Genomic DNA, 26,176 nt, shown 5'->3' with positions numbered 1-26,176 from the left:
AGAAAGCATGAGCAACTCTGAGAGTCTGGCTAGGATTATGGAAGTAGAACAAGATTTGTTTACAAGAGTAAGCAAGATTTGTTTTTGCTCTTTTTTGTACATTTTAACAGATAGTATTTCTGATTAAAGAAAGCAAAGCCTATTTGGAACAAAATGTTAAGCCTGACAGAATATATCCTTCTAAGAACTAGTCTTTCATTTAGGGAACTTTAAAACATTGAAATTTTCTTAGGGCTCTGCACATAAAATGAAGTAAGATTTCATATGGAATCTTATGGAATATGAGTAGTAGGTACAATCAGATTATATAACAATGGTATGAAAAACTCAATGCTGGTGAGATTCAATGGATCATTTAAATATTTCATATACTGAAATAATAAAAGCTAACAAAATATTTTCACTGGGCCGTCAACAACAGTCAAAACTGTTGTTCTGGCTACTAAGCAATCCATTATAAAAATAATTACAGTCAGGCTATGTAAATTAAAGACATCCCCTTTGCAAATCTATTAATATGTTTTCTGAATCAATGAGAGCAATCATTTGTGGAAAATACAGGGTATTAAAGTTTTTAAAATTGTGCATTACGAGTAACAAAATGGTTTCATTCACTTTATGTTTTTTCAGTACTTATTATGCTGCCTTCAACAGGGAAAAAAACCAACATTTGAGTAATAAACAAATGTTCCCTTTTACTCTGGGATTTCTCAATGCAAAACTGTACTGAAGCCTAAAGTTAGCACTCACAGCTATTAAGCAAAATGGGGAAGCATTTGTGACACATTTAAAAAGGAACAAAAACCTTGTGGATTAAAAATTACTGTATTTTCCTATTGTAATCTGAATAAAACTTTAATAATGTAATTGAAAATGCCTGTAATCAAAATGGGCTATTATATCAATAATGGGATAAAAGAAAAATCTCTAAGATTATTGAAAAATAAAAACTACTAAAACATTTTTTTGCTGGTTTCAAAATAGTGATCTAACTTTGGGGTTATAGTTTGGTAAAATAGATTTGGTTTAATCAAAAACATATAAGGGTAAAACTAGTCTAAAATTAGACTACATGAAGGCAGCTTTTGAATTTTGGATATGGTTTTGAAGCATAGGAAATATGTAAACTCAATTCACAAAAGGCTGAAAAGATTCTGATAACATATAAAAACAAGGACTTCAGTGAAAGATAATGTCAATCAATTCTGGGCCTAAAGTTTCCTAATCTGTAAAATGGGTAGATGAAACTAGATAATTTCTAAGGTCCCTTCCAGCTCTAACATCCTAGGGTTTTATGATTCTAATTCATATCATTTTTGCTAGATTTAAGTAACATAAACATGCATTAATATCTGTTTTTCAAATAGCTTTGTAAAGAGCTTTATTTTATAAAATGAGCCCAAACAAGCAAAATACTTATGTTTCTTAACTAAAAGAAATGTGAATTTCTTTTTTTTTTTTTTTAGGCAGTTGGGGTTCAGTGACTTGCCCAGGGTCACACAGCTAGTAAGTGTCAAGTGTTTGGTCTGAGGCCAGATTTGAACTCAGGTCCTCCTGACTTTAGGACCGGTACTCTATCCACTGTACCACCTACCTGCCCCAAAATGTGAATTTCTTGACTGTGTGCAGGCAGAAGATGAGTATATCTATAATTTTCAAGTTCAATCTTTAAAAATCTAAGTCTGAGAAACTAGTGAAAAGAACAAATAAAGAATCTCTAAAATTGCTCCCAAATTATTATCAGTTATCAGTGCATCTTATTAGGTATACCTAAGAACTAGGCTTGATTCAGTTAGATATGATTACAATGAAATATTTTGATAGAAGCTGAACTGCAATTTTCTTGTTATCTACAGACACTACAAAAATAAATGACATTTACTTATATTTCAAATGGGGACATACGTATATATTGGCAGTTAAATAAGTTCTCCATATGGGCATTTCATCTCAATAAGAAACTTACTATCAAATATAATCAATGAAAAGTCAGTTGTACAATGCATGAATCCATTGTGTAACTGTGAAAAAAAAAAAGCACATTAAGGAATGTATCCAGTCCTTAGAGAAGTTCTACCTGAAACAGTCACAGATGGGGAAGGAGAAACTCCAACAAAAAAGAATTTAATCTTATTAAATGTAAGTCATAGCACCTTTGGCATTTTTGTCCAAATAGACTTCGACGTACGAAGTAGGGACATAACCTTCTTCATCTTCATTTCTCCGAATTCGTGTCCAGCCATCACCTTTGTCTTCCTCTATGACATATAATATTTCTCCTTCAGCTATTGAAATCGTTCCTTCATTCTGACCTGAAAAGCATTAATGGCCCAGCAGTTTAGTTTTTTAGTCAAAGTAACCTCAGACACTTGGGTCCATATCCCTGGTAAAGATATAGGCACTAACATTTATTTGAGGGGCCTCTAGCCTTTTATTCTCCATAACCTCTTGGCACAGCTCTGTATTTTTTCCTTTCTTGTCTCCTGTAACATTACATGGTCCTAGTTCTCTTACCACAGTGACAGATTGTTTTCAGTCTCTTTCCCAGGTTCTGATTTCTCTTCTGCCCCATGGGCTTCTCTTCCCTATCTTGTCAACCTCATCTCTTCCCACCGTTTTGACTCTCACCTTTAAGTGGCTGATTTCCAAAGCTCTATCTTCAGCTCTGACCTCAAACATGAACTCTAATCAAGTATTATCAATTGCCTGGTAGACATCTCCAAATAGTTGACCTGGTGGCATCTTAAACTAAGTTCATTATTTTTCTTTACAAATTAGCATCTTCTTATTTCCTTATTTCTATTAATGGTAATACCATTCTCCTAGTCATCTAGGTTTTATCTTTTGACTTTTTCCCTTTCTCACTACCCATATGGAATCAGTTACTAAGTCCTATCAATTCTTCCTTCATCTTGGTTCAGGCCTTCATTTCCTTTGTTCTGATCTACTTACTACTAACAGACTCCTAAACAGTCTCCCTATTTTTTAATTTCTGTCCCTTCCAATCTATTTTACATTCTCCCAGCTGATTACTCTTCCTGATTATATCCCTTCTTCTGCTAACAAAACTTAAATGGCTCCCTATTGCCTGTGTAGTAAGGTTTATATGGTGAATTTCTTAAGGACAGGGATGATACCTTACTCATCTTCATATTTTCAACAATACCTGAGACAGGATGTTGCACATAGTAGACACCCACAAGTATTAGGGGCTTAATTAGTATTTCATAAATAAATAGATGAAATTATAATTTATGGCAGCCACTATAATTAAGTTTATTCAAATTAGACAAAATTATGAAATAAGTCAACAGGCTCAGTAATCAGGAAAGGAAAAACAACAAACAGAAGAAAATACAGAATCACAGGAAAGACAACAACAAAAAAGCAGTCTGAACACAACCACAGGAAGGAGATTGTGTGGTGGAGGGGAAGGAGGGATAGGTTCAGAATCAGAGGTTCTGAACTTAAACCTCAGCTCACCTCTTCTTTACTGCCTCTGCTACCCTGGACATGTCACTGGACTTTGCAGGTTCCATGAGTATTCATGTACAATCATGGGGCTGCTCTGCATGGCTTTCCAGTTTAAAATTTTCAATTCTTTTTTTTTTAAAGCTCTTTTTAAAAAAAAATTTTTTTTTTAATTTTTAGGCAATTGGGATTAAGTGACTTGCCCAGGGTTAAAATTTTCAATTCTAATCAGTACAATGACAACCATGTCCACTATTATGTCTCCCAAGGATCTATGAAGAAACACGTTAGCCTCATCCTGATTGAGAGAAGATCACTGTAAGGTAGGGAAACAGACACACAGTTCTGGACATGGTCACTTTGTAGAACTGTTTGGCTTCACTATGCTTATTTGTTACAAGGACTTTTCCTCTTCCTTTAGCTCAGTTTTTAATTGCAAGGATGGAGAAAGGGGTAAAATATAATAAGGCTAAAAAAGAGGGCCATTAAAACATTTTTTAAATGAACAGAAGAAAAGAAAGTTCAAAAGAAAGCACACACGCAAGACAGTTTTTAAAACAAAGTATAGAAATAAATATATATATATACATGTGTATATCTATCTATATACATATAAAAATATATAAATACACATGTGTATGTATATCTATCTATACACACATACATACACATATATATTTATTGCAAGTGATATGAAACAGAGATTCAAAGTTTCATATGCAACACTCTTTGTGTTGTTCTTTGTGTGAGGAAATGTTCATTTTTGGGGAGTTTCAATTTTTTTTTAAAGTAAATTTTTAAAAAATCTTTGATGCAGAGCAGCTAGGTAGTACAGTGGTTGGAACTCTGACCTTGGAGTCAGGAGAACCTGAGTTCAAATCTGGCCTCAGACACTTGATACTTCCTAGCTGTGTGACCCTGGACAAGTCACTTAATCCTGATTGCCTCACCAAAAAGAAAAAAAAAATCTTTGATGCTGTGAGACATATAAAATGAGATAATTGAGTAAAGAATGGTAACAGGAAGAGATACCTTCAAATGTATACAGTGCTTTACAGGTTCCTATGGTAGGAAGGGGTTCTTCATCATCAAATTCATCATCAAAGTCTGTGGCCATCATCTTCAGCTCATTCTCCTGACTCTGTTCCTCTGTATAACTGCCATCTGGGCTGCTCAAGAAAGAAAAATACACAGCAACTATAGCAACTAACTTCAGTAGAGATACTCAGCTAATGTATTCAACAAAAAAAGTAGTCATGGTCACCTTAGTTACAATTATGAGCATCCCTTTCACATGCTTTTATCATTCCATTTTAAATTCTAAATTTTCACCATGCAAGAAATTATTTCAAGTTTACTTCAATTTTAAACCTGTTCCTCTCTTGCTTCTTCCATCTTCTGAGACTCACCAACACCTAGGTGACATTGCATCCCTGGCCATCCTTTCCATATTGGTTGTCCTGTCTTGCACACTCCCCAACTCATTGGTCCTAGTGGGGTGAAGATGGAGTAGCACAGAAGACTTCTCGCTTTCCTGTTTCCTATGACCACTGGCGGACTCTCCCTCTACTAACATCCCTCAGTAATTTCTCTTCCTTCAAGGATCTTGCCATCCAAATTCATCACACAGTTCAGATTCAACAGCCAGAAGCAGCTGGGTGGAAGATATAGTGCAGACAGCACTGGGCCTGCAGTCAGGATGATCTGACTCTAGATTAGTAGTCCTAATCCTAACCTCCTAATCTTCAACCTAATCCTTAATTCTAAAGTCCTAATGCAGCTTCAGACACTTACTAGCACTATGACTCTAGGCAAGTCACTCAACTTCTGTTTCAAGCTTGGGACCTCATCTCTACTAGTGTGGACTATTCCAATAGCCTTGTAATGGTTTCCCCATCTCAAATCTTTTCTGCACTCTAATCCATCTTCTATACTAAAATGTTGCCAACAGCTGCCAAAGTGACTTTTCTTAAAGCTCAGGTCTGATCATGTCATCCCTTGTCCCTACTCAATATCCAACATAAACTGTTTGCCACTTAAATCTCTTCCCAACCTAGCTTCTTATCTTTGAAGCTTGCTTTCACATCATTCTCCTCCACATAATCTACATTCTAGCTATTCTGGCCTACTTGGTGCTCCTCATACACAACACTCTTCATTTCCCAACCCCAGGCCTTTTCCTTGGCTGCCCTCAAGACTGGAATACCCTAACTCCTCACCTCTGCTTCTTAGAATCCCTTCAAGACTCAATTCAAAGTCTACTTTCTACATGATGCCTGCCTTTCCCTGTCCTCTGGCCCTTCCTGTTTCCCTCTCTAAGGTTATTTAGTATCTCTTCTATATTTATCTTGTATTCACCTCTTTGGCTATATGTTGTCATTCCCCCCATTAGAATGTAAACTACTTGAGATAAGGGACTGTTCTGCTTTTTCTTTGCTCAGGGGCTGGCCCTATAGTAAGCACTTGATGATTGTAGAAGGACTAGTGGTACCCAAACATGTATGCAACAGATATTTGATCCTTTTGTATAGTGCAATAGAAGCCAAAAGCTAAAAAAGAGCAGCTCTCTCCAGGTACGGTACCTCTCCCGGTCTTGCGCACAATTATTGACTGACAGTGTAGTCTGTGCTTCATACATTCCACTCTGTCGTCGGGCCTGTTCCCCTCGGACTGGGAGTCTGCCTTCAACTTCAGTGAGCCAGGCCTGGAAATGTAAAGGAGCGCTTTAAACGCTTTTCTAAAATATTCAGAGAAGCAAAACACAGAATCTGATTTTACTGTATTATAGGGCAATAGAGCATGAAAGAAGATGCAGAAGAACACATATAGAAAGCACCTTTAGTTTTTACTCCTCCCAGCTTTACAACTTACCTTCCCCCCAAAAAAACTCCATTTCTTTCTTTTTTTTTTTTGGTGAGGCAGTCAGGGTTAAGTGACCTGCCCAAGGTCACACAGCTAGCAAGTGTCAAGTGTCTGAAGCCTGATTTGAACTCAGGTCCTCCTGACTCCAAGGCTGGAGCTCTATGCACTGCACTACCTAGCTGCCCCTACACTTCATTTTTAAAGAATCAACAGTAAAGAAACCTTTTCTGGTGGAATTCAGGAAACCAAGTGAAAAAAGTTACTTTCATCAACACTTTAAACAGAAAGGAAAGGCAGGAGAGTATATTTGACAAAGAAAAAATGAATACAGGCACAGATATTTCCAGTTCTAGATAGGCTACTTGGAAATCCGTAACCTACTTATAATATCTTCTAAAGGGAATACAATATTCATTCTCACCTTTTCTTTCTGTATTTTTTTATTCTCACCTTTTAAAAATCTGTTATTTGACTCTGTAAATAACCTTGTATAAGTAGTCAGTTAACACTTTCCCCATGCTTCATTTTTAGTTGACAAAAAGGCTTTACTTAACCAACATGAGTATTCTAATATATATATATATATGCACACATGTATACAATATATATATATAAAACCACATTGCCTTTACTCATCTCTTAAGACATTTCTATCATATTCTCTGTATTATATTCTCCATTTTTTATAGACCTTCACAGATCACATTTTCTACTGACGCTTCTCATAGGACGAACGTTTTCATTACTTTTAAAAAATCTATTTTTAATTTACTAAGCAAAGAATTGTAAATTATTTAGCATTGGTTACTTGAATACATTCATTATTATGAACATATATTTATCAGGAGAAATCGTCTTCAGGTATGAAAGGGATATTGGAGAGCTTTTAAAATATTACAGAATTTGCTTTGCTTTACTATGCATATTTGTTACAAGGATTTTGTTTTCTCTTTACAATGGTAGGGGGTTGAGAGGAAAGAGGGGTTAGAGAAAAGGCAGGCCGCCCAAAGCAAGAAATGCAGGTTGTGGAAACATTTTTATAAAATGTGCAAGAAATGAACAGAAGGAAAGAAAGAATGCCAGGAAGCAGTGCTATTTGGAAAATTAAATGATGAATTTATTATATATTTTAAAAAGAAGAGCAAGCTGAATATAAAAGAGTTTTGCGATTTCATGTCTGATTCTCTTTTTTTGCTATGCTATGTAAATACAAATGTTCATTTTATTTGGTGAATGAAGAATTAAAAAAAAAAACCACAAATAAAATCTATATACAACTAGCAACATTTCCATAAGATGCCACTAAAGAGTACCTTAAAAGTGATCCAATTAAATCTGTGTCCAATGGATTACAATACTCTTTTGCATCTGGCTATAATCTATTTATAATATGAATCTAGAATTATAAGAAAACTGTAAGAAATCATCTGACCTAACTAGTCAGCCTTGAAGTTGAACCACGTCTATCTTGATTTTAGTCATTTATGCCATTCATATGGTAAGAGAGGCTTCACAATGCCAAGCTTCTTCCTATAACAATGTTGTTTCAAATTGCTCCTTCAATAACACTTTCCCCCTCATTCTCTCCATACCTCAAATTTCTGGACCTCTAGTCGGAGTTTTTCAATATTTTGTCCAACTTCTATCAACTTGTGATCTAAACTGCCTGGGTCTCCCATTTGTGGATTCTTTAAGTAGACATCTTTCATTTTTGTTATGGCATCTCTACAAGAAATGAACATATCAACAAAGGTTAATATAGCAGCTCAATATATATATATATATATATATATATATATTCTTAACTACTGTCTTACTCTTATTCTTTTCCAAAAATATAGCACAAAAGAATGGAAGGCATATTTTATCCAAAACTGAAAATTTTAAAGGAATCTCATTGTTACCTGAAAGTCAAAACCAAAATTTGCATTTTTATGCCTTGGCATTAAAATTCTAAATTGGGAAAAAGTCAAAATAAAAATGTACATTCCAAGCATATAACAAAACTTCAACTGGCATTTTGGGGCCTATGGGTTATGTGCCACTCATCTTAGGAAGAAGCAGAATTAATTGTTCTAGAAAATGTTTTACACCATTCCAGTTGTTAAGAATCAAATTAATTCCCAATGGTTGGTGTTGGTAGCTGGCTGGCAAAAAGAAAGCTTTAAACTTATACCCTGTTAGATCATACAACATTTTCTGATATCATGATTTTAGAATAGGGCCCATAGTAGCTTGGAAGTAAAGAATTCCCCCCAAAGAGCTATCAGTTATGGTTTTGAGCAGTAATTTCTGGGTCTAAAGATTGCTATTAACTACGGAGCCATTGGAGAAAGCCTGTGTGTGTGTGTGTGTGTGTGTGTGTGTGTTTACATATATACGTATATATGTATACACACATATCTGTTAACTAGAAAGCACTTTAGGGTTAAAACTTCTCAGAAGCTACATTAAACGCATGTGCTAGAGGAGATAAAGCCAATTTTTACTGAGCTACAAATAAGAATTTTGAGCCTTGGGACCAACTTTATTTGATTACTCTTATCACTAGCAATGACTACAGTTCAAAGTTAAAAAGATACCAAGTCCTATGGTCCAGGTATAAGTGGTTTCATTCTAAAGCTCCCTTAATTCTAATAATTCTATATCTTTCTCTGTTAAGTATGAGAGAAGGTTGAGAAAACAAGTAAGCAGACAGAAAGCAGACTTATTTTCTATACATCAATGCTATATTTAAATGTTATCATAATTTTTAACTGTGGCTAACTGATCATACCTTAACTCACCCATTACACAGTTCTATTGTGATCAGGCACAAATAAAAGTAAAAACAAAACAAAACACCCAAACCCATTTATTACAGCAACCCTCCTTCTCTCTAGTTAATGCCTCAACTTGAAACTAAACAAGCTAATCATTCTGCTGATTGTAAATCTGACTGTACACTAAACTGTCCACTACAAAGCAGGTTAACTTTTGAGTCAGAAATAATTTTAAATATACTTGCTTCTCATTTTAACACTAAAAAACCAATATCTACAAATGATTTGTTGTATTAAAACTATTCTGAGAAAAAGAGTAAAGTAATTCTCTTATTTTAAGCACACACTCAAAATCTAACTTCTTAAGTAACCCCAGTGTCCCTCCAATAGGAAATACTGCCTCAATAACAATTTAAAGGAGCTAATCACTCTTCCTGTTGTAAATAAGCATTGCTCTAAATTACTCAAACTATCCTGGCAAATTGCCACACAGATGAGAAGAGACATTGAGAGAGGGACAACTGAAAGTGCTGCTTTTCAATCAGATGATTAAATATTATCTCATAAAAACATGAAAGAGGAAGAAAAAACAGTGCTGCTTATTCCAGGAAGTATGAGGAAAGCAGTTTGAAGTAAAACTGCAGCTAATGGAATCTGTCCCTTTTGAAGAACAAAGATTTATTTCTTTGTTTTTGTTCAGGATATTTGCATCCACATAGAGTCCTTATATGTTATTCCCAAGAGAAACTGGTGAATTCCCAAAGCTGTTACTGCTATGATATTATCATACGCCGACACACCTAATGGCTGTTTGCATAATGGGATAGTCTATAATTTGTAGTACATCAGTTTTCCTAGATGCTGCCAAAGCACTACAAAAAAGAAATGAGTATAATTTATTCCTATTAATGTTCATATGTAGGCTGCTTCCTATTCATACTCGAAGAGTGGTCATGCTTTCAGAACCAGGATGATGACGAAAAAAGTCAATTTCCTTCTCAGATAGATTAGGCAAAGTCTTCTCTACAAATTCATTAAACAAGGCTTCTTGCTAACTATGTAGACTTTTTAATCAAAGCTCAGATAAAATACAAATCTGTAATAAATCAGTTTGATAGAAGTAGCTATGACTTCTACTTTCTATTATAATGCATGAATGCACTATTTTAAATTAATTCAACAAATACTCAGTAAGCACCTGTAATAGTATATGTAAGGCACCAAGCTTAGGTACTGGGGCTACAAAGACAAAAACAAAAGCACTGACTTATGTATTACTCCTCTCCAAAAACTACTGCTTTCAAGACTACTTTAAACACTTTCATTCATCCTTGTTAATGAAATGAAACTTGCAATTCTTAATGAGGAATGTTTGATCTATTCTACCTTTGATCCATCTCCTTTTGGATTTCTTTATTTAATTCATCAACTTTCTGCTGCAGCTTTTTTCTTCTTTGTTCTGGTGGAAGGTTGCTGAAGTCCTCTGGTCCTGCACCCTACAGACATGAAAATGTAAATGAGATCTGAGTTGAAGGACTCCTGAGGGATATACCTAGAAAAGAAATTTAGTAAAGGAAGATAAGAAAAAAAAACATCTCCAAAGTAATTTTTGCAGTATTTTTTTTATACAAGAAAGGTTCCTTTCCACCTTGACCCCCTGTTAACAAACAAAATCAATGCATGCAGCCTATAGATAGCTCAGGAACCATTTCCTGTTCTGTTCTATAGCCAGCCAAGTGTGCTCCAAAAAGAATGGCTACACTGCTACAGAAAAGTATATATTCCAGGAAGTGAAAGAATAAATGGTACTCGCGTTGATAATAATCACTTGAAAACTCATTGAAATAGATATTTCTCAGTCAACTACAAAACTGTTGTTGCCAATGTCTCTTGAGACGCTATTTAAAGGGATATATAGTTTTTCACATAAGCTAAGTGTCAACCCTTCCTTCACAAATCTTTCACATATGAAATCTAGTTATAACTATGATTTTGTCCTAATCGATGCAGTCCTTCCTATCTCTTCTTGTGGGGCTAAAGCTAAAGGGTTGCATAGACTTTCATCACAGTAGAGTGACCAATCTCCATTAGGATCACCACATCTTCAGTTCAATCATAAAGATGGGGGGCATCAGGGATATCAGGTAATTTCATAAGAAGGTAGAAAAACACAACCTCATTTATCTGTACTTAATGCTCTGGGACTCTCTTCTCTCATTACCTTTATGGTAGTGTCAAAGTTCATATTGTGTGCCTTCCACTGCTTCAAGATCAATATCCCAGTTTTTTATATCAAACCTCAGCTGTTTTCTTATTCTAGCTGAAGAAATATACTGGTAGTCTTGAGTCATTCAAAAACAGTTGCTAGCTTTCTTGTGCACATGCTATTTAAAAGTAGAAAATATGAAAAGAAAGTTAGAGTTTTTCTGACTTTGAGTATATCCCTTACTTGTCAAAAAACTGTGACTGGGTTGTTGTAATTTCACAGAGAAAGAGGAGGAGAAATGCATTCAATTGACCTGGATAAGTTAAAGACACTATAAAGGAGATTTTGTTTAAAATCTCAATTCTATTAAAAACAGAGGTAGGGCTGGTTTGGGAGTGGGCAAAGAGAGGGGACTCTGATAACGTAATTTGAAAACCAAGTTCACTTTGCCAAGCAGCTTAAATGGGTGCCTGTGACTTCAAGTTCCTAGGCTGATTATATTAAAATGCCTGACCGCTTTGCTTAGGAGTATGTGATTCAGCAAATATTTTTGCCACAAAGACCACGCAGGGATCTTTTCAGCTGAGCACTGGCAGAGTTTTCAAAGACTAAAAATTCTCCTCCCATACACTTGGAGACACATTTTTACTCAATTAATTTTGACAAATGGCTTTTGTAAAAGTTGAATGTATAGTTGAGTGGGCAGAAAGTTCTTGTGTACCACTAATTCCTTCAACAACTCAAATATAAAAATAAGGGAAACAAAAATTATTATTAAGGGTAGTAATGACAATGTCATTCATGGACCTAAGCATATATACTTTTAAAAAATGTATATTCTAAACATACTTTATATTCTAAACATAAATCTGATATTATTTATTATAATAATATTAGTCCAAGGGATCAGGTATATTTATTCTATTTCTTCTTTTCTATTTTTTTTCCTTTCTCATCTACCCTAAATAAAAGAATTGAAAGCCATAAATGTGCTTTCACGGGATCATACAGCTAAAGCTGGAAAGTACCTTATAGGTCATCTAGTCCAACTCCCTTATTTTACAGATGAGGAAATGACGTCAGAGAGGTTAAGTGCCTTTCCCCTAATCATATAGGTGGCAAAACCAGAATTTTACTCAGGTCCCTTGACTCCATATTCATCACTCTTTCCACAATGCCTCATTTGGTTCAAAAGAACAGATTATATTTACGTGCTCATTTTCTTTGAATAGGTCAATATTTCTAAAACTCCAAGAGGCAGTCCAGTGTGGAAGAAATGGCTGGAAAGGGTATCCTGAGACACTGGCCCGGGGTCACTTAACATCCCCATTGTCCTTACATGCAAAATGAGTGAGCTGGATGAGATCTTTAAGGTGCCTTTTAGCTCAACAATCTATGATTTTATTTCTATGAATTGTGGTGGTACAGTTACATTCAAAGTTTTAAATAAAACACCTGGTATTTAAAGACCTTACAGTAAACATGTAATCTTGTCTCATCATCATTGTTTATCTGTAAAGAAAATGACATTGATAAATTGCTTGGATTAAAAATTTAGAAAGCAAGCTAAAGCACTAGTCTCACATACTATTAAATGCCACATCAAGGAAAAGGGGAGAATTAGAGTTTCTCAGCCACTTTTCTTGATTTTATTAGTTCTGATTTATCTAACCATGAAGGAATTTTAAATTGTCTTCTGAGCCAGATTAGATTTCCAAAATTGATTTTGTGATGCCTTTGGAATTAAGAAGAAACTGGTACTAACATTAGTAGAAGTGATAAAAAATTTTACTGAAAAAATTCCAGGTTGAGCTTGGAATTAGTTTTATCAAAGATCTTTGTCCCTCAGTAGTACAAAAAAGCTTTTACCATCCTGTCTAGAACTATACTATGAACTATATTTGCATATAAAAGTAGATAAAGCAATTCCTAGGACATGTCTTAAATATAGTATAATTGAAAAAGGGGACAAGTTGGCATTATACTATTTCAATAGCAAAGGCATAGCATCATTTAAAAGTATGTATATAGTTTCATAGCATAACATAAACAAAAATTTAATAATAAAATCAATGTTTATAGCCAATACCAAAGCTTCGATTAGAGGCAAAGAATAAGGACCACAGAGTTGCTGAGTTTTGCCGAAATCCTTAATTATACATATCAATAAAAGTTCACTAGTATTAGAGTGAGGGGAAGAAGGAGAATTAATGATCTTCAAAATTCCTGTTATTCTCATGAGAAACCATTCTTTTATTTAGTAACTTAGGATAAGTTTAAGGAGCAAGGAGATGTCTAGGACTAGGCCTGAAGAATGAAGAACTCTTTGAGATAATACAAGGCCATCTAGAGACTCTCAATCAACCGGCCAAATTATCCCAAATGAATACTGCTAATTAGTCAGATCTTTTAAAGTTTAAGTTTCTAAATTTCTTTCCTTTCTACAGAGGCCATAAGCCAAGAGGATTTTCCAATTTTCATAGGCTCAGAAATTATTTTCTTTAGGCTTAGATTAGTTGCCCAAGAAACATGAAAACAAGTTGTAAAAAAAGAAGTGAAAAGCCTTGAAATACAGTGCTCTAAGTGCAAAGCCTACAACATAAATGATATTCTGATTTTGTCTAATCTGTTCCTTAAAGCTTTATAAATTACTGTTAATTATGTCAAGTAACAGCAATAATCACAGACATACCATTTATACCTTCTTTTATAAATGTGTTAATTTTTGTTAAAGGCTTTTTTCTTCCTTAACAAATATGATAATTTTATTAATTTTGATTACACAATTTAGGACTATAAAATAGATGCACAGATAAAACCAAGCACCCTAGAAATGTATTCTGCTTATTCTATTTAAGTAAGAGGCTCTTTCACTTCCCAGAAAAAGACTTTGTGAACCAGTGAAATAAGCCATGCAAAACCCACCCATGTATCAGGGACAAGCTGCATCCACCAGGCTTCTCCCTGAGGTCTGGGTGATCCCTATAACCTGACTTCTATATTCCCAATACCCCTCTTATTTTCCCCACTTTTGCCTTCCACTTCTGCCCATTAAGGAAATGGGCTGGAAAATCTAAGTATCAGTGGTTTAAGACCTTATTTTTAATCCATTAGGTTGACAGAAGACTGTATAGACATTTTAAAAGTATGTGTGTTTACGTGCTCAGACACACATACATATACATAAAGTTTATGTAAATAGCTGGTCAAACTTTATTATCCCCTTACAGTACCAGATTATTAAGACAGAAAAATTGAAAATGGAGTTAATTTTTAAGAGACGGAATTACAATCACTTCTATTAGATTCCAGACTTGTGTACCCAAAGCTGTTTAATAAGGAAACAAGAACAAAACCATACAAATCACAGTTCAGATAGTTAATTTCAGAGGGATGCTGCAAGTGGTATAGCACACATATGAAACATAAAAGGAAACTGTGATTAAGTACAGGACATGCATTTTATAATTGTGCTTACCAGCTTGAGAGAAAGCTTCATGTAAAAATTGAAGGGATACAGGAAAAAAAGAGAAAAAACAAGAGCATATCAGTAGAAGAGGAACTTTGTCAACTCTACTGTTATAACATAACACATACATTCACCTGTCAGTTTGTGAAAATGAATTGTAGCAAATCTGTGCAAAAGTTCACAAGAGGGGCAAACCCTCACCAAAGATTCTTTTAGCTACCATGCTACTAGAGCAAGAGAAAATGGAAGAGTGAAATTTGTGCTTATAATTTTTTATTGCTAATATCAGTACAATGTGACTCATGATCATTATATAGTGCGAAATTCATTAAATATTTATCAATGATAATAATCAGGCTGTAATTTATTCACCAAATTTGCAAAGTAAAGTCCCACCCAGACTAAAGAAGTTTTATTATCCATGACCCAAAAGAAACTACTTTTGAGTATGACACAGTTTTTCACCAGAGACAGAAAGTGTCCAGGCAAGAAAAAAAAATCTTCAAAATAAATTGAAAGGGGGGCAACTAATGGTACACTGGATAAAGTACCAGCCCTAGACTCAGGAAGACCAGAATTCAAATACAGCCTCAGGCATGTACTAGCAGAGAGACCCTGAGCAAGTCACTTAACCCTGATTGCCTCAAAAAAAAAAAAAAAAAAAAAAGTAAACTGAAAGGAAAAATGAAGGATGGCAATGTACTCTATGAGTGTTTCTTAAAGACACTAAGGACACTATAACACACACACACACACACACACACACACAGCCTTCAGTTGTATGAGAGTTTCTCAAAAATTTGTATAATGACTGCCATGAGGCGATCCTTGAGTGAGGCAATCATGAGATGGTCCAGTGGATTCAGCACTGTCAGGAAAACTGAGTTCCAGTCTAGCCTAAGACATTAGCTGAATGACCCTAGGCAAGTCATGGGACCTTTACGTCAGTTTCCTCAACTAAAAATGAGGTTAACAGCACCATAGTCTTAGGGTTGTTGTGAAGATCAAATAAAGATAATATTTGTAAAAAAAAATGCATAGCACCTGGTACATAGTTGACACTATATAAACATTTATTCCTTCCTCCATGAACCTCTATTTACAATTGAACATCATCTCTCTGAGCAAGGAGCCTCTGATTATTACACTATGAGCAAACACATTACCTTCTTTTCCTACCTTGGTCTCCATATCACTTTTTACCACTGGGTAGTCTCTCTAGAATTTTTTAATATATCAACATTCTGTAAGTTACTCAAGGATACTGCTGTAGGTATAGTCCAGATAGGTGATGGGTACTGCACATATACAAGATATTTTCCTTTGGACAGTCAAGTGTTTTAGCTATGAAAGTGAATTATCTTAGTAATACCTACTGCCACCACGTATATCCTTACCTGCCAGTGTTGGCAGAGGCTCCCTGGTAGTTGTTTAAAATTGAGGATACCACCCCCAAAAAAGAGCCAAAAAAAAAAATCAGAAAGAGCCTCAAAACTAGAAAAGGAAAAATGGTTTTGTGTAATTCACTAATATTTGAAAGACTAGTTTGGGTAAGGAGGCAGTGTTTTTAATTGAGAAACCAAATTTTATGTTAATTGTCAAAAAAGAAAAAAAACTTATATAAAACAAAAACTGACATACAGAAAATATGATTAATTTAAAATGACACAAATGGTCAAAAAATTGAAGCGGATATACAACTTTGTAACAAGAGCCTCAAAAGGCAAAAAGATTATCAGAAGTCACAAAGTACTAATACTTCACCTTTCTAAGGAGGTAAAAACCGACAAGGACTCAACACATTGTTTTACTGTAGATCATTTTTCACAGTTCAGATTTAAAAATTTAGGTTCCCTTTGCTATGAAAAGTTGAAAATTTCTTTACAAAATGTCTATCAACTTTTCTGAATTTATATTGAATGGACCTAAGTAAAACATCTAGTTCTTCACAGCTAAGTCAAAGTTACCAATTCTTCCTAAATAACATAGAAAATTTTAAGATCCAAGTTTAAGGAACTAGATATAGTCAATCTTTCTGATTTAACATTCAATCTTTATAAAGATGTAAAAAAAACCCAGCTAGAGCAAGCAACCAAATCAAACCATATTTCTGAATGCCATATAAGAAAAGAAATGTAAAGTTATAATATATACTAAATGCATGAAATAAATTGCTTTTATGAAATCTAACAAGAGAAGACACCCCACATCATATTTTCTTCCAGCTAAAATTCAAAAATTGTGACATGCCAGTAAATAAAAGACTACTTTCAATAATTAGAGAAATGGGCATTCAGGGAGGAGGAAGAGGATTAAATTTTTAAAGAAAAGATGCATAAAAATGAATAGAGATAAAGGAGCTGCTATGATAGTTTTGACCTAGGCAGTTGAAATGAAGTGCTTTAGCATTCCTGTGAACTTTAGCATAGATATATTCAATACAAGTTGAGTTCTTTGTACATACAGACAACATTTATGGTGCATAGCATAAGAATTCCTAAATAATGACCTACAAAGCAGGTATACTTTAATACATAAAAGTATGCTACATGCGCTACAATCTACATAAACACTGCTAATTTAAGGCATTAATAATCAAACTAACCCTTTTTCTGTACATTTAATAAATGATAGAACAATAGAAATCACAAATTTTCATATAGTCATATATTCTAAAGACAACTAATTTTAATAACATAATTTAAGTATGTTAAGGTCTCTAAAAAGTAAGCAAAACAACTATTTAAAAATCAACAGAGATAATTAAATGTTTGAATTTAAAGGCAAATTTTAAAGTTTCTGTTGTAAAATGTAACCTAAGGTATTCCAACCCAAATATAGCCTTTTAAACAAACAGAAATTTGTTGTTAGTTTGAAATGGTGAGCCTACTGATTACTTAATTCATTGTTAGAAAACTACTCTTGCTTGCTAAGAGAATATTCTAAAGTTTCATTATTTACATTCCCAGAAGAAGGAAGAACAGAAAACTGCCTGTATAAGACAGTGCACTAAACCAGCAGTCACAAAGAAGAGCCTTGGGAGCCACAAAGCATCAATAACACATGAGGAAACATGAAGCCAGTGATCCATGTGTTATCTGGCAGGCATAGACACTAACCTCATATACAAAAACAGGGGATAGAAGTAAATCATGGTTTAAAGTGAAAATTTCAAATTTTGATATGCCAATTACTTATTCATGCTTCATGAGGCATTTTTTCTCAATAATTTCTCTCACTAGTTATTGCTTATGAATATATTTATAACATGATTTGTATTCGATGTGCCATAAAAAATAAGCAATACAAATGAATGGCACTGAGTTTATGTCACAAGGAGAGTCTTTGTGATGATGCTCTAGTTCCATGAAATTCAGATGGTCAATTAAGAGTAAAAGAGCCACAATCAGAGTCCAAGCACATGCAATGTTTGCTTTTGTAAGGTAGTTGCAATTCTACAGAATAGCTCTACTAGAACCAGAACCGAAAAGAAGAAAAAGGACCTAGAGTATGCTGCGATGGCTAAGAACTTTTGTTTAAATATTTTAAGTTCCTAAGTGAGGTCACCAACAAAAAGGTCATTTTCATTGTAGTATAATTTATTTCTCTTTTCCATGCTCAAATGCAAAGACCCTCCAAGTGACCTCTGCTGCCATTTCATATTGTAAGCAGTTAATCAAGTTATTTCCAAAATGGATTTAGGTTCCCCAGCAGGTACCTGGTAAATGGGGTTAGTGGCTGTGCAATCATCACATGTAAACTTACAACATATTCCCTAGCCTCAATGGCATAGGTAGGTTTCCCTATAGTCCTCTTCATAAGTTCTTTGTGAAAAGAGAAAGACTGAGTCTGCCGATGAATCAGCAAGAGAAAATATACATTTGTTAAAAGGGGACAAGTGGAAACCAACTTGATACCTCATTTTTTTGGTTCTATCGTAAGGAAAAAAGGCAATAATTTAAACCTCTGACAGCATTTGGTAAATATCTTTGAAATACTAAGATCAACAATGAAGATTTCTTATTAAAGAGAATTTTAAGGTACCAAAAAAACCCATTTACTCAAACCAGAAAAATAAATCTTAATTTATAACAGGTAAAAGGAACAATGTATTCCCATAACAATGAGAGCAAAAGAAAATATTCTATCTGGTCTTATTTTGATTTAATCTTTTGCAGTAAAGATGAAGTAACATGGTCTACTGTTTAGGGGATACACCAACGAAAATACTTTGAATTATCACACCTTAAGTGTAAAGAAAGTTGATCAGATCAACAAAATATGGTCAAAAATATAAATAAACTTCATTATGATAGATAGCATTAACAGCTCCCACTTAAAAAACCCACCAATACATATGTACACGTAGGAAAACAAAAAACACGAAACTCCTCAATTTTGTTGATTAAAATGTTTAGGAAAGAAATCAAATTGTTCTACAAATATTTGCAAAGACTTTTATACTCTACTGGTAAAAATAGGACAGTATATAATGTAAGAAGACTAGATTAGAAGTCAGGATACCTAAGTGGTCTATAGAGACCACCTTGTGTGTGATCTTAGCAAAAATTACATCATCTCTCTGAATCTCAGTGTAAAATGAGTGCATGATCTCTAAAATGAGGTGGTCGGACTAGATGATCTGTGTAGTTCCTTTCAACTCTAAAATCTTATGATTCCGAGAAATATGTACCTGAAAAGAAATTCAACATAGGAATTTCTAATTCTCCTAAGATGATTTTTCTATGTAAATAATCTTCAAAATAATTATAATCCCAATTATGGAAAGGAAAACTGCTAGTAGCTAAAAATGTAATCACAATCTGTTTCTACAGATAAATACAGGTAAACAGATGTTAATTTTTTTCCATGCTTAAAAAATATTTTTATGAATTTGTTTTGACTTGTTCAATAATATTTTCCCAAACAAAACCCACCAACTTTTCTTTTGCAATGTGCTTCTTCTAATGTCTTGCTTCCTCTCAAAGACAAGAAAGTCAAAAGATTATCAAATCTGAACTAAACAAAAAACAAATTAACCGACTAAAGGGGATCAAATGTTTTTCTACTTGCCAAATGTGATTTCAATTCAACAAAAATTTTATAAAAGAAAATAGCCAATTCAGGTAATAAAAATGAATGCTGAGTTTTATTGTCAAATAAATAATGAAACTACATTGGATTTTTTTTCCCCAACGACTCTTAGTAAGATCAAAGTTATTAAAATGTTGCCTTTCTTAAAATGAAAGCAAAGTGGGGCAGCTAGGTGGCGCAGTGGATAGAACACCAGCCCTGATGTCAGGAGGACATGAGTTCAAATGTGGCCTCAGCCACTTGACACTTACTAGCTGCGTGACCCTGGGCAAGTCACTTTACCCCACTGATTAGTTAAAAAAAAAGAAAAAAGAAAAAAAATGAAAGCAAAGTAAATTAGACTTCTCTTTCTTTACAAAGTTATGTTTGGTTTTGATGATAACATTTTCTAGATATCACTTTCTTATATTGTATAAAATTTAGGTTTTTTAACTTTCCTTTGACATTCAAAGAAAATCATGGCACATAAACCAAATGCATTCAATTAAGTCCAATGGACTGTGTAGTTCTAATGGAGGAAAGGCAGTATGTTGTATAATTTAACAAATGGTATGAAAATATAAAAATGCAACATATTATTAAAAGAAAATACAAAGATCGTACTTATGAAATACTCATCACAAGCTCAGTAATTAGCTTTTATTAAAAAAGTTTATCCGATTTACAGTGAAGGCACAGAAAATATCAAATCTCAACAATCTAACAAAAGCACCATGATGAGATGTTTGCATTTCTTTGATGACAAGGTGAGAAACAACTGACAAGGAGGGAAGGTAGAAGACAGAAAACATGAAAGCTGGCATGAGCCACTGAGCTGTTGCCTTTTCACAACTGTTAACTATGGAACACAATGTAATCATATACTTTGGAGTCAAACTCCATATCCTAAGTTGCTCCCTTGATATCTCTGGGAAAATTATTATATTTCAGTTTTTTAATTTATTGTATTACATGAAGTGACACAAGTTATTTGCTCCACTACTACCTAGGTTCACAAATACATTGTCCATGATAGTATTTTTCACTACACAATGAGGAAAAAGTGTTCTGAGATTTTCAAATGAAAGGTACTCTCTCTTTATAAAGATGCAGCCATTTTAATCCTTTAGTAGAAAATGAACTAACATAAGCATTAAAGAATGCTTTACTCTCTGTCTCAATCCAATGTTTCTAAATAGGTGAAATACCTATTCACAATTAATAATTCACTGGTGATAATAAGTTTCTTTCTGGTAACAGTTACATCTAATTATGAGGAAAGTATAGAAGTACATTCTCCCTCAGGGACTGATAGAGTTTATAACATTTAACTATTGATGGATAGGAATAATATCCATCTTTGCGCTAACCATATTATAAAAGACAGGATATAGTCATGTCATGTATACAATCAATGCTACAGGAGCTATGATTTGATTCTTAGGATATTCTAATCTGAAATTTTACTGATTATATATTTCATATCAGTTCTCCTTTCCTCCTTTTAAAGACAAGCCCTTCATTTATTCTGTTCTAATAATTAGGTACATTATCAATCCTTAATAAATTCTCATAAATAGTTATTTGCTCCACCGTGATTTATAGTAATTCTCTAAAATTCTGGGCTATAGATGACAATAACTTGTTCTAAACATGATTCACACATAGAAGATACTTAATAAAACGTACAGTGAATAGACAAGTAAATCCTATTCTACTGTGACATTCTTGTTAATTAGTGGTTATGAAAACTACATCTAAGTTCACCTATTTTGTAAAGATCAAGGTGAAACACTAAAGTCTCATATGCTTTTGGCAAAAATTAAGAGAATCATTCCTCCATGTAATGCTATTACAAACAGACATATGTTCTGTGGTTTCACTGTGAAATTCTTGATCACAATTGATCATACATTCTTCTTTCTCTCACTTTTTTGAGGCTATAATGAAACACAATAGTCATTCACAAACAAAACTCGGTACAGAGAACAGAAAGTGCAACAAAAGCGTGAGAGAGACAGCTATCTAGAGCAGAACTTACCCCACGCTTTAGACTCCTGAAGCAGTGGATTTTGGGTTTGGAGGTCATGAACTCGTTGAAACGATGGGAGAGGGGCTCCTTTTGCTGCTTGGGAGACTGGGGGCCGTTGGGAACAGCAGAGGGTGAGGCAGAGGCAGGGGGAGGAGGGGGGGGCTGAGGGGGGGATGTTAAAAGGGACATAAGCTACGTATAAGAGATGGAGCAGTGAGAGAATAAAAACCAGAAACAAGAAGACACAAAACAAAAATAAGCATCAAATAATATTTGAAGTACAAAGCAATTAAAACACAAACAATTAAATATTTATGCCATGGTCCAAAAGAAAACACATAAAATGTGTTAAAACAAGATGATAAAAAGTGAAGGTTTAGTAAGTAATGCAACAGAAAGAACAGCAAGAAATAGTTGATAAAAAGCTCATGCAGACTTTTACATGCAAACTGCAGTTCATTAAGTTATTCTTTACTAGTTCTATAGATAAGTCAAAAAAGAAATAGTGCTCAGATACCTGAACTGATACAAATCAATGGAAGAAGACTTAGGTGAGCACTCAAAATTACTCTAGTATCAAGAAAACTGCAAGACTTATCATCTTTTGTGTTTCTGAATTATGGATAGACTATCCTAAGTAAAGCAGAAACATTGCCTTGATCATATTTTATAACCCCAGGTTAATGCTGCCATGTAGTTGAATCCCAGTATCAAAACTGAAAAAAAATTTTCACAGATACAAATTAACATGAGTTCAAAAGTGGGTTAATGAATGATAAAGGTTCAATAAAAGTAGTGTGGAAAATTTATTCAGAATTCCCTCTCCCAAACCAAGTTAACACAGGTTTCAAGAATTTAGAAACGTGGAAACAGTGATGTAAAGCTGCCCAGAGTAATCAGTTTGTTAGTATGCGTGACACAATGTAAGTACCATATGGCATCTGAGTTATAAACAAATGGCCATGGCAAACACATAACCATCCACAAAAAATAAAAGCAACACAATTTAGAAATCTTTTTAAAGATAAATAGAAAGTTACAAAACAACGCATCCATTTTTTGTATTCTGAAATTTAACAATTAAAAAATCTTAGTTGAAAATATCACAAGACAAAGAGCCATTGAAACCCCCAGAGTTCAAACCAGCAGTACCTTATTTTTTTTGATGAAGGGCCACAATTTTCCCTTGGACTTGCTAGCAAATTTGAGCTCTGTTTTGCTGTCCCCTCTGGAATTTGAAAGACTAGTTTCAGATATAGTACGCTTCATTGGCTGCGTATAATCCTCAAATTCAATGTCTCCAGGAGGTTCAAACCCTGATTTGTAGGCTTCTATTACCAACTGTGAATCCTGAAAGAACACAAAAAACATATTTACATTCAAATAGGTGTACAATGAATTACAAAGGTGTACTTTATTAGGATAATTAGTTTAATGTAGTCAAACTACACGTGCAATATCTATAAAGTCCTCTGTAAATCTTTTTTTTTTAAGGCAATTGGGGTTAAGTGATTTGCCCAGGGTCACACAGCTAATAAGTGTTAAGTGTCTCAGGCTGGATTTGAACTCAGATCCTCCTGACTTCAAGGCCACAGCTCTATTCACTGCGCCACTTAGCTGACCCTCTGTAAATCTTAAAGCGCCACAAATAAGTATGAGCTATTAAATTGATTGGCTTAATGTACAGTATGTTGTACAAAACAGTCACTTGATAGTAAACGGCACTTTTTCACTTTCATTTTATATATGGAAAAAGATGTTAATAAGGACCCCTTAATTAAAAAGACACACTGAATATATACAACTACCACCAAGCTTCTTTGGAAAAAAAAAAACCCGATGCATTACTCTTCCTATCAAACATCTCAAAGCAACTATCTAATGCAGAAAAATTTGTAAAGCAAAAGGCTTACTAGTCAATTGCTCTAATTAAAATATGTAGAGTTTGATAAAACATTACATCTGCAACAGATTTATTGACTGAAGCATTTATTAAACACCAAATATGTACAAGGTGTTATGTGCTAAGTAGTCGGGGGAGGGAGATAAAAGACATATAAGACATGGTTCTTGTCCTCAAGAAGCTCACAATCTAGTAAACATGGTAAGAAATATACACAAATAAGTACAAATTAGAATATTTATAAGAGTATAAAAGAATATTAAAGTACCACATGATTAAATGAGGGAGAAATACTGCCAGAAATCCAGAGGGAAAGCTCAGGCAGGTTCATTTAAAAGTTAATAGACATGATTTGCCTTCTCTGTGGCGATCTTAGGTTGCCTAATAGCTCCATAAATAGATTCTAGAACAAACTAAAGCACTGTGTTGTTTTTTTTTAAATAATCATATTAAGAGATATTTTTTCATAAGCAAAAAAATTAGCTTTTTCCATAAGTCCAAATCTGTGCAAAAAGGTAATGTTTTTTTCTCTTATTTTTAGTTGAATGAGTCATGGAATACAAATCTCCTCACAACATATATTATCGCAAATACAACTTACTGAAAGGCTATAAAAAGCATTGTAGAATATGCATATATATGTATACACCAGCCATATTAACAGAAAAAAAGACATTTATTTTTATTAAGACCACCTGAAGAAAACAATTATAAATCAGAACAAATGATTCTTAATATAATTTTAGATTTTAAATGAAATTATGAGTATCTATTCCACCTTTGGGATATTGTGTCAATTTGTAGAGATAACATCACTTAAATACTAAAAAAGGAAAAATTGTTAAATTTAAATAATTTCACTTTGGCTTTGGCAATTTCAGAAAACAACTGTCCATTATGTTTTGTACTCAGTCCTAGGATTAATAAGATATGTTGGATAACACTGACTTACTGACTATACAACTCTAGCAATAAGAATACTACCACAGAGCTCTCTTTAAGAGATAAGAAACCTGAGAAGATCTGTATGAATTGTTACAGAGGTAAATAACCAGGAGAATGATTACACAATGAGCACAAGAAGTAAAGAAAACAAAACTGAAAAGACTTCAGAATACCGAGGGTGAAGCATACTTCCTCCAGTAGCAGAGCGGTGTGGAATAAAGGTGTGAAATGAAACATCCATTTTTAGACATGGCCAATGTGTTGGTTTCATTTTCTTGGATTGTACTTATTTGTTACAAAGGGAACTATTGATTGGAATGTACTGGGGGAGTAAATGGGAAGTATCAGGAAAAGAAAAAAAGAACAAATAAGTAAAACACATTTTTAAAATTAAATTTTATTTTTTCAATCAATAAAAATTCTCCTTCTCTGCTTCCCACCTCTCTCTCATTGAGAATGCAAGAAAAACAAAACCCCTGTTACAAACGTGTTAAAACATTTATTTTTAAAAGAGAGATAGTGTACCTGCCAAGACAAACCCAGGAACTATATAAACACAATTACAAAGCACTTCACACAAATAAAGTCAGATCTAAATAATTAGAAGAATATTCATTGCTCATGGGTAGGCCAAGCCAAAATAATAAAGATGACAGTTCTACCTGAATTAATTTATTTATTCAGTGGCACACCAATCAAACTACCAAAAAAATTTTTAGAGTTAGAAAAAATAACAAAATTCATCTGGAAGAACAAAAGATCAAGAATATAAGGGGAATTAATGAAGACAAATGTGAAGAAGGGTGGCCTACAGGTACTAGATCTCAAACTGTTATCATAAATCTGTAATCATCAAAATTATCTGGTATTGGCTAAGAAACAATGGTGAATCAATGGAATAGATTAGGTACACAAGACTTGTATTAAATGGCCATAGTAATCTAGTGTTTGATAAACCCAAAGACCCCACCTTTTGGGGCAAGAATTCATTATTTGCCAAAAACTGCTAGGAAAAATGGAAAACAGTATGGCAGAAACTAGGTATGGACCAACATTTTACACTGAATACCAAGATATGGTTAAAATGGGTACATGACTTAAACGTAAAGGGTGACACCATAAGCAAATTAGGAGAGCAAGGGATGGTTTACCTATCAGATCCATGCTGAGAGGTAGAATTTATGACCAAACAAGAGACAGAGAGCTTTACTAGATGTAAAATGGACAATTTTGATTATATTAAACTAAAAAGATTTTGCACAAACAAAATCAATGCAATCAAGATTAGAAGGAAAACAGAAAGCTGAGAAATAATTTTTAAGGCAAGTTTCTATTACAAAGGCCTCATTTCTCAAATATATAGAGAACTGAGTCAAATTCATAAGAATATAAGTCATTTCCCAAATAATAGTCAAAGGATATGAACATGTAGTTTTCAGATGAAGAAATCAAA

General features: G+C 33.9%; 1 protein-coding gene across 11 annotated transcripts in view; it reads right to left on the bottom strand.

Annotated features, from left to right (window-relative positions):
• FNBP1 (formin binding protein 1) overlaps positions 1-26,176 on the bottom strand; it is a 173,538-nt gene that overhangs the window by 4,280 nt on the left and 143,082 nt on the right. For 3 of the 11 annotated variants that reach the window (XR_003569764.1, XR_003569765.1, XR_003569760.1), the window contains exons 9-16: positions 23,028-23,225; positions 21,885-22,067; positions 14,780-14,794; positions 10,482-10,591; positions 7,926-8,058; positions 6,054-6,175; positions 4,504-4,643; positions 1,967-2,312 (exon numbers count right to left, since the gene is read on the bottom strand). Coding sequence is in view for 1 of the 11 variants with exons in the window: in XM_027869334.1 (XP_027725135.1) it covers positions 2,154-2,312; positions 4,504-4,643; positions 6,054-6,175; positions 7,926-8,058; positions 10,482-10,591; positions 14,780-14,794; positions 21,885-22,067; positions 23,028-23,225 (1,060 nt within the window). In the remaining 10 variants the exon portion in view is untranslated. The remainder of the gene's footprint in view (positions 1-1,966; positions 2,313-4,503; positions 4,644-6,053; positions 6,176-7,925; positions 8,059-10,481; positions 10,592-14,779; positions 14,795-21,884; positions 22,068-23,027; positions 23,226-26,176) is intronic. The other 8 variants (XR_003569761.1, XM_027869334.1, XR_003569762.1 and 5 more) reach the window with 8 other exon arrangements.

The sequence above is a fragment of the Vombatus ursinus genome, unplaced genomic scaffold, assembly GCF_900497805.2.
Source record: "Vombatus ursinus unplaced genomic scaffold, bare-nosed wombat genome assembly UNPS02014793.1, whole genome shotgun sequence".
NCBI classification, from domain to species: Eukaryota; Metazoa; Chordata; class Mammalia; order Diprotodontia; family Vombatidae; genus Vombatus; species Vombatus ursinus.
Note: the sequence above shows the minus strand (reverse complement) of the source record. Positions and strands in the feature narration are given on the sequence as shown.